This window comes from Martes martes (genome assembly GCF_963455335.1).
Source record: "Martes martes genome assembly, chromosome: 17".
Taxonomy (NCBI): domain Eukaryota; kingdom Metazoa; phylum Chordata; class Mammalia; order Carnivora; family Mustelidae; genus Martes; species Martes martes.
The window spans coordinates 29466032-29478067 of record NC_137905.1 but is presented as its reverse complement, the minus strand read 5'-3'; the positions used below and the strand labels follow the sequence as shown (position 1 = coordinate 29478067).

The 12036-nt window shown below is 47.1% G+C and overlaps 1 protein-coding gene across 1 annotated transcript in view; it reads left to right on the top strand.

Moving 5' to 3' along the window:
* Positions 1 to 11334, top strand: part of FTO (FTO alpha-ketoglutarate dependent dioxygenase) — a 371751-nt gene extending 360417 nt beyond the window's left edge. The window contains exon 9 of the mRNA XM_080828266.1: positions 9079 to 11334. Within this exon, the coding sequence (XP_080684392.1) occupies positions 9079 to 9232 (154 nt within the window). The 3' untranslated portion in view covers positions 9233 to 11334. The remainder of the gene's footprint in view (positions 1 to 9078) is intronic.
* The last annotated feature ends 702 nt before the right edge of the window (positions 11335 to 12036 follow it).

The window sequence follows — 12036 nt, the reverse complement described above, 5'->3', positions numbered from 1 at the left end:
TTTCAGGTGACCCTATCATGTGACCAGAGGTCACAGGTCAGCAGCTCCTAAATGTTGAGCTGTCAAGGTAGCCCATTCATCACTGTCATTACGGCACTGACAAGCCGACAAATGGACTGGGGATAAAATTGTTCTCAACCCTCCACCCCCTGGGTTTATACCCCAGCAGTGGGCCAGGCAGTCTCACGTATTAAGTGGTTCCCCAGGCCCGGCAGAGTCCCTGGAGGAAGGGAAGGACTCCAAGAGACCTGTCCTATGTGCCCGACCCCAGGAAGTCACCTGTTGCTTGCTTAGGGGGCCAGATCTCGTGTCTGCAAGAGCCAGCTCTGAGTCTGGCGTCCTCTGAAATGGATATGGATATAACGTGAGTTCTTTATGGGCCCACGTGTGGCCCCTCCGTGCCCCACTTCAGCATCTTTGTGGTCCTTTGTGGCATATTAACGTGGTGCAGTGTTCTTACAAACCGGCCTGATCCGAAGAGTCACTCGTGAAAATTCAGACTGACCAGACCCTCCTCTCTGAAGGGTCTGACCTGGTGCTAGGCACCTTTGGAAAACCGTATTTTTAACAAGGGCCTAAAGTGATCCTTTCGATGTTGGTATTTTGGAAAAGTGCAAAGATCTTGAAGTTTGGAGTCAGGCAATTTTGCCAAATCCTGACACTGTCCTTTGTTTGGCTGTGAAATCTTGGATGAATTAGTTAATCTTCTGGGCCTCAGTTTCCATTTGGAGGACCAATGTTAATTTAAATAGTTGTATAAAGTATGTGGTACTTGGTATTTGTTACTGGCTCTTTGTAATGTTTTTGTTAGCATTACTACTATCCCTCCGATCTGAGAAGAAATGACACTTGGAGGAGCATTGGCACAAGATAGAATTTCTTCTGTCATTCTCTCCCACAGCAGCAAACACGATCTGAAGTTGTTAGACGAGCAGTTTCAGAGAGGGTAAGGAGATGTGGGGCTTACACAGTGTCACCGCACGGATTGGAGGAGACAGCAGATATTGGCACTAGAAAGGGAAAGGGCATGGCACTCCCGGGCCTGAAAGAAAGCATGACCATGGCCTTGACCCGTTCCATCACCAAAATGTATCCCTGATTTTTATACCAGCAAGAGGCTCTTGTGTCCCATGTCTCTTCATCTCCTAACCTCCTGCAGGTACTACCTGGGCGCCTTTATCCTTACCCCCGAGTTTTCCTCTTTGGTGACGCTTTGCCATTGGCCAGAGGAGCTCTTAGCAGTGATTAGAGTGGAAAGAAGCCTTGGTTCGATGAGCCAGAAGGATGGGAAACCCTTATCAAAGGAAATTTCTCCATGGAGTCCCAAGTTAGAACTCTAAATGTTTTGTGTGGTTTGTTTTTCAAATATAACCAAATCCACAGAATAAAACCCAAAACCCTGATAATCATAGTTATTGGGCTATGTAGTATATTACTGTGCTCTTTCAGAGAAATCATAGGTAGTAGAAGAATCGGGAATCACGAAAACCACGGTTTATATGGAAAATGCCTTTTGAGTTCCAAACGAAGGTGGAGAACACAAGTCATTTCCAGGAGCTGGGCTGTGTCCTATGCTGTTCCCTTCTCTTCCCAGTGTGTAGACAGTATGTACCCCCACTCGGTGTTCCATGAATATGCTGACTGACCAACTAAGACTTAGATAGCAGGTTTATCCATACTGAATGGCACAACGATTTCTGAAAAAATGGCTACATGGCCATGTGGCTTGATGGCGTGGCATTCACAAGCATGTTGGAGATACTTGGTTCTTAACACACCTCAGCAGACTTCCCTGAAGTGTAAACCCTAGGTAGATTCTTACACAACTAGAAGTTAAGCCAAGCCTTCTCTCTCAAGTGGTCATGGTTGAAAAATACTACCGACTAAAAACGTACATTGACCTGAAAAAAAAAAAAAAAGGAAAGAAAAAAAAAAAAAGCTGACCCATGGGCCAAAGTTTGGCTTTTCCTCACTCTGATGTGTGTTGACTTTTCTGATCTGGAAACATTAACATGTGGTACAGAGGCAAGAGGTTAAAAGCCTTTCAGAGAGAAAGTGAACACGTCCTTTGTTGAAACTCATTTAGCCATTGGATTTGCTTAGTAGTTCTGCAGTGGGTAAACTGAGTTCTAGCAATTTAAGATGCCGATTTTCTAAAGCCAGCTTTGTCAAGGTAGAGTGTTATGGTAGATACGACAGGGCTGCTATTTGTTTTCAGAGAGGCCCACAGAGCTCTGATGGCGATGACGGAAAGTCGGAGAAGACAAATTATAAACGGGTTAGCTCACTTCTCTTGAAAGGACTTAGCGTGTTGAGCAGAAGTTATTAGAAACTGGACCATGTACTCTTCTTACCACTGACAACGACAGATTATTTGGAGCAAAGCGTAGTAAGACCATGAGAAACAGCCCAGTGAGGACTGGCCACTCACTCAAGATCAGACATGATCTGAAATGTCATGTTCAAGGTAGACCTCAAGGAGAGTCTGAATGATGTGTGCAAATCCCCAGATTTGTACATAAAGTACCCATCAGTGATTTCGATGGGATGGTATATGAAAAATACGTGGGTTTGAACACGAGAATCCCCCTGTGGGGCAAGATGCTGTGACTCTCATGGTCCCAGAGAGAATGGGAAGAACAGAGAAACTCCGTCCCCTCTGTTGGTCTCCTGCTCCCTCCAAGGCCTGAAAGCCCATAGAGGAGCTGGTTGCCTCCATTATCTCATTATTTCCCACTGTTTCCATGCTGATCCCGCCAGCTGGGTTTTGCAGCTAAATGTAGATTTGACGCGAGGCCGTATCAGTGTGGGCTGCGTGAGCGAAGCCTCGGAGGCCTTCCATGCTGGCTTATATGGTCAGAGGGAACGCGTTCTGATGGGGCTGGTAGCCCAAGACAGATTCCTGCTCACCAGCCGGAGTGACCGTCAGCTCCTCATTGTAAATTACAATTCTGGAGAGGACTCTGACTTGCAGAGAAGTGCGCCTTTTTATAGTTCACTGTGTATTTTCTGGTGAAGTTTGTGAGTTTAAATCACTCCGGTCTTCAGAAGCGCGAGCTCTTTCATTTTTACTTCTAAGCGTTACGAGCGCCTGTGGCCAGCATTGCATAATCAGCCAGGTTTTAAAAATAGGACCTGTGTCTGTACAGAGAGGAAAGGGATATTGAGACATAATTATACATTTGTGCGGTATTTTACCTATTTTAAAGGGCTTTTATGGACATACTTGGTTTTATCTTCGCATAACCCGGTGAAGCAGAGAACCATTGGCTTCATGTAACAGCGGAGGAAAGGAAGAGGTTGAGCGATTTTTCTCAAGGTCACCCCAGGAATATAATTAGAGACAGTTTATGCCCCTAAAAGATGAACATGTGTCTTTCATTTCTCCAGACCGTAGATGCTTATGCCATAAGAAACGCCAAGTCGTCAGAGCTCAAAGGAAGTTTTGTCAGTCATTTGCTGTGATAATAGTTCTTCTAGAACTTGAAGGAAAAAAAAAGTTTTGCTCTTCCTTCTCTCTAAAATGGTTTGGAATCTCCTGGATATCTAAATGTGTCAAGAACAGCTAAATAGTCGGGGAACGGGGCCCGTTTTAGTCCAAAAAGAAGCGCATGAGAATGATGGAACATGGTGGAAGGGGAAGCCAGCTGGATGCCCAGGCCAGGCCCAGCTCTTGCTCCCCCACACCCGCCTGGTCAACTGTGGGTAAGGCAGCCCTCACTCAAAATGGGGATCAAATACCTACCTCGCCTGTCTCTCTCAGGTTGTAAAAAATCAAATTAAGGCAGTGCTGTATATTCAGCGTCTTTTGTTTAAACAGCTACAAAATGTAATTGTTTTAAGCAGGAGTTACTCTTTGCTCTCCTGTTTCCCATTAAAGAACTCCCTCTCAGGAGTTTATTTTTCTTGTCTCCTCAACTGGGTGTGCCTGGTAATATGTCCCCATGAAGTTCTCGGTATTTTGTATTTTTTTTTTTTTAAGCTTGCTTATCTTGATGATTCTCTTACTAAGCATCCTCTCTCTTGAAATCTTTATCACGTCACCAAGAGTTATGGAAACGTTACCTGTCCTCCTTTATTTGTTGCAAAATTTAAGGACAAGGAGGAAGACCGTGTATGTTTTCTTAAAATCAATGGCCAGCACATTACTGTAAAACCTATTGATTAAAAACACAAAGTATAATGTTAGTCATTTAGTCTGTGAAGTGGTGCAATAAGGGAAGAAATTTATCCTTTGACTTTTGCATTAACCTTTTATTGACTGCTTGCATACCCATAATTAACACACACTTTAGCTAAAGTGGTTAATTTTAGCATGGCGACCAGTGTTCACTAATGTGGCCGCCATCCTGATCGCCCAGATGCACGTGTGGCCCTTAGGGAAACCCGGGGTGCAGAGGCACCATGTGAGTCACACCTGTGGGGAGAGAAGAGGGACCTGTGGGCAGCCTGCTACCGGGCCAACCAATAGGACATCTGTCAGTTGCTTCCTGTTAGGACACCAGCTCATTTAGGGAGAACCATCCCTAGGTAGCCAGAGTTTTGGGGGGTTGGTTCATACAGTCCTTGGAATCTCGGAATAATGTGAATTTGGGAGGGAGAGAGATGACGTGTGTATTATTTTACTCTTCTCCCTCTGTAATGCTTCATGAAAGGGGCACGGCTTTCTGGGTAGATCCAAGTTTATTTGCTAGCCAAAGAAGCATGGAAAATAGGATTTGCTTTAGGATGGGAATACAGAGGACAAAATTGAAAGGTGAAAAGAGAACTTTCTTACTGTTTAGGTGGGTCCGGAATAATCTGCTGTCTTAGGGAACACTGAGTTTAGGAGAATTTTTTTTGTAACTTTCTTGAGAAAAGTCATCCAGCTGTGGTCATTGAAACTGGCTTGTTTGCATGCAGAGACCTATTTGGAAGACACCAGCACACCCTTGTTTTCTGGATAAGAATTTGTCCCAAATAGAAATACAATTGCAACAAAAACCAAAAGCCAGTGTTTTCCTGCTTTCATACCCAGATGATCCCTGCACACATTTTACTGTTTCAGCAGCGGCATCTCAATTTGGAGACAGGACCATCCACATATCCTTGGCAGGCAGGCCTGTGGCAACGGACATTGTAGTATAAAGGGGGGAAATAACTGACAGGTGGGGAGCATGGCCAGCATGTCAGCCAGGCCTCTTTGGTTGCAAGTGACAGGAAAACCTAACTCAATCATGGCTATGGAACTAAAAAAGTTTAAGCATGCCTGACTTCAGGTGAGGATTGATCCAGGGACAAACAATATTGCCTAGGACCCAGCCCCTTGCTGCACCAAGCAAAAGGACTGTGGCTCTCCCAGACAATGCATCCTGATAGCTCACAGGAGATAAGAAAGGCTTTTCCTGCAGCTCCCACATCAGTCCTCTGGTTTTGCTCTCCCTCTTGTCCTAGATTGGGTCATATGCCTCCCCCGAAAACCTCTTCCTGTGGCTGGGAGAGTGGGATGTACTCATTAGGCTGAGCTGGCTGTAGCAGGGGAGCCAATCCCACCCAAACCACATGGCCAGGCACGGAAAGGGGATGGATTTCCCTACGGGAAAATTACAGCCCTCTTGGTGGGGACGGTAGGGGTAGACACAGACTGCAAATGTGTGCCACGGTCAGCATTCCTAAAACACGACCTAAGAGAACTTAGGGCCCCTTTATTTTGCAAGGAATTGTAGAGTCTGTGTGCTAAGAAACAGTCCTACTTTCTTCCCTGTAAATGCCAAATCAGTCTGGAAGAGCCACCCGTTCGAAAGTCCAACGACAGCACCTTTTACTAATTCTAGGTCTTCGGGAGCAATGGTTGAGTCTTTCTGAACCGGAGCATTTGAGCCTGTCTCTGGGAGGCTGCAGGAGCTTGACTACCTAAGCCTCAGCATCCAGGCCTATCACATGGTATGGGACTCAGACACAGGCTCAGTGTGATTCGAGCCAGAAAGAGCGGCTTCTGTATCTCCACAGGGATGACAGGTAGCTCTTGGCATTGTCATCTGTCTGTCACTAGTCCTCGTGGTAGAAATAATGGTGGTGATGATAATATTTAATATCTGTTGAGTGCTTACTCTGTGCCAGGCGCTGTTCTAAGCACCCTGCATGTATGTATTCATTTATCCTTACCAACACCCCCGTGAATACTATTATTACCATCCTCCTCCTCCTCATCATCCTCACTCCCACCGGACTGGGAGTTGAGGCTCCGCTCAGCAAGGGTGAGAAACCACCCTGGGATGTCCTTTCCCCACATAGCAGCAGGTGCCAAGTTCGCCACGACGCTTCAAACTCCCTCCTGCCCCATTCTAGGAGATGAGCCAAAAGGAGGCAGAATGAGTGATTTGAGCAAGAGGAATTGAAACTGAAAAGGGGCGGGTCACCAGGGTGGCTCAGTCGGTTAAGGCTCTGTCTTTGACTTAGGTCATGATCCCAGGATGGAGACCCATGTCAGGCTCCCTCCCCACTCAGCGGGTGGCCTGTTTCTCCCTCTCCCTCTGCCCCTCCCATGCTTGTGCTTTCTCTGGCTGTTTCTCTCAAATAAATAAAATCTTTAAAAAAAAAAAAAAAGGGAAAGAAAGAAACTGAAAAGGGGCTACGCCTTCAATCCATGCTCAATCCCTTCTCTTTCGGTTCCACAATCTGGCGTGATATGGAACCAGACACTAGGATTTGAAGCGGGGGTTGGCCATCCTCCCCCGTAGGTAAAGCATCACCTAAAATAATGAGTCCTCTGCTGGGGCCCCGTCACTACCTTTTGGAAATCGGCAAGGAGCACAGGGCATTAAAAGAAGTTTGAAAGTGACCTTGAAAGCTGTGAATTCAAAGCAGGAAGAGACCCTGCAAAGGGTTCTCCCTCCAGCCCAGAGGGAAGCCAGTGATGGTAGCCAGCCCCTTAGCCTCTCAGGTCCTTCGTGGAAAGGAAGTCGTTCCCACACCAGCCTGGCCCTTCTTTGTGGGGCAGGAAATCACAGAGCAGCTGGACCCAGAGGAAAAGCTCGGGGTGGGCGTGGGGGCATATACAACAGGGCATAAGCAAACCTCTGTGGCAGGCTTTCGTATCTTTAATACTTTCTCAAAGCGATGGGGCAAACCCATCTGACAGGTGAAAAAGCATCTCTATTGACTTTTTACAAACCTGATGATATTCTAGGTGGATCGACACTTATCATAGGCCTTTAATCTGCCAGCCGGGATAATGTGTGCTCAGATAATTTATCCGCTGAGAGGTTGAGCTGCTCAATTTGGAATAACTTTCCCTACCTAGTAAATTGAGCATTACCCTGTGATTTTGAAGCAGAGAGAGAGAGCACAATTTGAAAAGCTTTGCCGAGTTCCTTTGTAATTAGTCGCAGCTCCCCCTGAATGTTAATTTCCCTCCCTCCCCTTCCTGTGATTTAGAGACTGTCTCTAGAACCACAGAGACGCAGCCTCAACACCAGGGCAGCACGAGGCACCGTCCGCAACACCTATCACCAGGTCGTCTGCAGAACACACCCTCTGTTCTTCGGCTCTGTGTGGGGCTTATCAGTGCAAACAGTTTAATATTTATGCTAAGAGGATTGTCAAAAGCAGCTTCTGTTGCTTTAATTCTTGTTTTAAATAAATAATGAGAACATTTAAACACATTACTCTTCTTGGGGCCCTGAGGTCAGCTAATCTTATTATTTATGAAGTGATGTGGTACATAATAGTACTTAGTGCATGTTAACAGACGCTATTATCAGGGTCTGACGCGGAGAGCCGAAGATATATTGGAATGTTATGTGTAATGTACGACGGATTGAGTGCAGAGGATGCCGGTAGAGCAATTAACCACACGAGAAAATAGGTATAAAGTTGAAGTATGTTTTCCCATGGGGATCCCCTCACCATTAATAATTCCCCAGAGAAGAAGATGTCTTTTCGTTAGGAACCTTCCCTACCATCAGGCTCGGACATAGGACCGGGATAGTCTGTCCTTTGATGTCTTTGGAGTTCGTCCTCCACAGAAGACGGATCGTGGCGATGGCCACTTTTTAATTGATTTCGAGAACAATGCAGAGAAGCTGGGCGTGGGGAAGAACCCGTGCATCTCATTTTGGTGTACTCCTACTATTTCTTCCCGGGACACAGGCTTCCACCGCCGTGCCCTCCAAGGGAGTAGGGAAACTGTTTATTTCTTATCGCCATTTGTGTTTCATTCTCTCTGATCCTCATTTTTCAGATGAATAAAGCTAAAGCCACTGAGCTTTCCCTGACCAATTTTAAATAAGCTGGTCTCTCTGAGAGGTCGATGCCTGCCAAGGTGGGGATGATGCCGCCCCAACTTTTTTCCTACAAGGCTATAATTTAGTTGCATATGATAATTAATTTCTCTACTATTGATGAATAATCCATTTAATAAAAACTGTGATTTAAGTGTTTTCCTTAGGGAGTAACTCTTGCTAGCCTTTTAATTTAATTTTGTGGAAGTTTTCCCCACTTATTCATCAGTGGAAATGATTATTAACCTCTATTTGCATATATCCTTATAAATCCGTCTCTCCTTGGAGTGCCTTTTTCTGAGCATAGCAAGCTGGGACACTTGTAAATCTCTAGAATCTCCAAAGTCAATCCCGGCCCGTAATATTGTTTAATCTATTCTTGGACGTTTTAATGCAGTAAATTCAATTTAATCTTTCCCAGTAATCTAGTAATACATCGAAATCCCACAAACATTTAAATCTGATAATGGCTTAATCACACACTTTAAATAACAGTTGAGATAATGAAAAAATAATTCACCGTTTTAAAGGCAGAGTAACTGAATTTCCCTGGTGATTGGCTTCTGTGAAGCCACTAGAGATAATACAAAGCTGGGAATCGAAAAAAGAAAAAGAAGTTCCAACGCTACGAGGAACAGCTCTTCTGTCTTCTAACACCTGCTTTGTGCCTGGTGAGCGCATTCTTTCATTTCATCCTTACCACCACCGTGAAGCACTGTCTTTGGAGTGCTTGGCGGTGTCGTTCCAAAATGCCCGTGAACTTGGGTCTTTCCGGAATTTCTTCGCGTGGGTTAATTGCCTCTTCCTACCCTTCCAGGTGCCAGTCCCAGATTGCCCGAACCTTACCTGTGGATCAGAAGCCAGAGTGTCGGCCGTATTGGGAAAAGGATGACCCTTCGATGTCTCTGCCATTCGATCTCACAGACGTCGTTTCAGAACTCAGAGGTCTGCTTCTGGAAGGAAAACCCTAGAAGGAGCACAAGTCTTAGGTGGAGGAGGAAAAGATATTTTTGGCTTCCTTCCTCCAACCTTGCCGTGGGCTTGGGCAAGGGCAGTATGGGTAGACTTGATTTTAGATTTTAGAATCTGGGTCCCCTTAGGAAGAGTAGGGAATGAAGCCCATGAATGTTAAAATGTTTAAAAATGGCACAGTGTTATAATCTGATTTGGTACGAAACAAGAACCTGCCCCCCGAATACTATTCCCCACTTGGATTTTTCACGGGAGCCATTTCAGCTCCCAAGGGCCCAGGCGGCAGGGGTGAGCCCAGTCTATGGCCGAGCCCAACCCACTTTCCACCTTCCCCAGCCTTTTCAGAAACTCTAGAGTAGAAGCCTGCGAAGTCATTCAAGGGAAGACAGAACCTAGATACTGCCCCCCCCCATTTCTTACCACGCCCTCTAGAGGCTGTTGCTGTCCAGTATGGTAGCCCCCAGCTGGGTGTGGCTTCTTAAATCCATTTTCCGTCATAATAAAAATTCCGTTCCTCAGCTGCTTAATAGCCACACGTGTCTGGTGACTGGTGTATTGGGCAAAACAGATGCAGAACATTTTCCTCATCGTGGAAAGTCCTGTTGGATAACACTTCTATAAAAAGCAGGAAATTCTCTTCTCCACTTGTCTGTAGCCACCATCCCCATACGCGAAAGGAATGAAAAGAAAAGTGTGTCACTGAAGAGAAGCCACTGTCTCTTCCGTAAAAGCCTGAGTTATGAGTTCTGTACTCTGCCCCCTGGGAATGAGGAGGTGTTGGAAATTAAAATACACTTGACATCTGTCGTTGGGAAGGTTCCCTGAGCTAATGAAAGAGACGCAGCCCTGTTGGCATTGCTTCATGGATTTAGCCCGCACGTGCATTTTCTGGAATTCTCCCATCCATATGTAATGACAGGTGGGCTTGAGGCCCAAGGAGCCCCAGTGCCCCATCCTGATGACACCTGTGCATTAGAGAGGCGATGTATAGTAGAGGTTAAAACCTGGGCTCTGGCTTTAGAGCGCACTGGCTCTGTGACTTTTGGCGTGTCACTTTGCCTCAGTCTCCTGATCCATATGATGGGGATACTAAAGGCACCAACTCACAAGGTGAAGAGTAAAGGGACTAACCTAGCTACAGGTGTAGAACAACTCCTAACAAGTAGTTAGATACCCAGTAAATATTAGTATTTTTCTGTATCTGTAAGCTGACCTGATGTAGACGTTGTCCCCTCCTTCCTCTGTCCTCGTGCCGATTTTTTCTCGTGACGCCATGATCACATCCCTCCCTTTCTGGCTTGGCTCCTGCCCTGTGGTGACCTCAGAAATCATGGGAGTAGTTTGCCCCTCGCCCCAACCCGGGACCTTCTCTCGTAGTGGTTTACCGTAGTTTGGGAGCTGAAGAGCTCTTGTGCTCATTGAGAGACTCTCTCCTGCCCTGAGACTCTCCGGGTTCAAGGTGGCGTTCACGTCCTCAGAGCTAACCGCCGAAGCGCCGTGTTACACAGAGCAGCCAGGGTTTCATGGTCTGGAGACTCGGTTCTCTCAGACCACAAATGAATTCCCCGATGTCCTTAGGCCTCATCGGGAAGAGAGAAAGGAAGTGCGGCCCACTGGGCTGTCGTAGAGATGACATGAGCTCTGGGACGTAGGGAGCCTGCAGCCACGTCGCCTCCAGTGTTGTATTTGGCGCCCGTGAATGTTCCATGTTCTGTTTCCTGAGGTGCCGATATTTCAGAATTGGGAGGTTTCCTATAAAATAAAAACGTGTGTGTTCTCCTTAGAATTCAGAACATCTGGCAGCCCTCGGCCTCCGTCCTGGCATGGTGACGAGCTAGGGAGCGTCTCCTCGCGCTTGGGCGGGACGGGAGCCCTCCATGGCCCCTGGTGCTCCCTGTTGTCATTTATCAGCACCCGACCCCCAGCGGACAGCACCCCGCACCTGCTTGCTTGCACCCCTATGTTAGAATAGGTAATCATGTTTAGTGCTTCCCTGATGTGTGTGTGTTACTCTTGAGCTCTGTTTGTGGCCTACTTGTAGTAATGTGTCTTGTACATCATAAAACATTCATATGCAATAAAATTATTAAAAGGCTAAGACAAGAAACTGAGAGGGTCCTGCTCATCTCTGCTTGCACGCTGGTGGGTGGGCCTGCTTCCTTGGCTTGGCTGGGGCTAGGTGGAGATGGTTCTCGAAGACCTCCAGATGGACCCAGGTGGTGTACCACCACGGTGGGAGAAACCACTACCTACAGTGAATCTGAAAGGTGAGATCTCGTTTTCGCCAAAGAAATGATGGCTTTCAGCAAGCATGGGCTCCGCGTGTGTGGGGATGATGTGTGCTGTGCGGGAAGCCATCATGAAGGGGGTTGCCAGGGGCGGTGGCCATCAACTCAGTTTCTATAGGGCCAAAGGAAGGCCCATTGCCCCTGAGAGCTAGGGGAGGACTTCCCTGGGAACACGGGCCACGTGTGGGGTTGAGGGAGTGGGCAACCTGGTCCGGGGACCACCCCGAGTCAGCAGACCCCGCCCCCACTTCCTGCCCGGCTTCCCGGCCCCCTGGTCCCAGCGATCTGGGGAGCTCCCTGTGCACTAAGATGCTCCTGACTTCCCCTTCCTTCTGCCCTCGCACAAACCTTGCTTGACCACCTGACCCCACTCAGCGGGCTTGGGACAGACAGCAGACCAGCAACTCAATAACAAGACGGTTTCAGACGGTTGTAAGTGCCAGAAGGGAACCCACTGGGTGAAGGCGGGGTGGGACACAGCGTCGCTGGGGACTGACTCAGATCAGGTCAGGGAA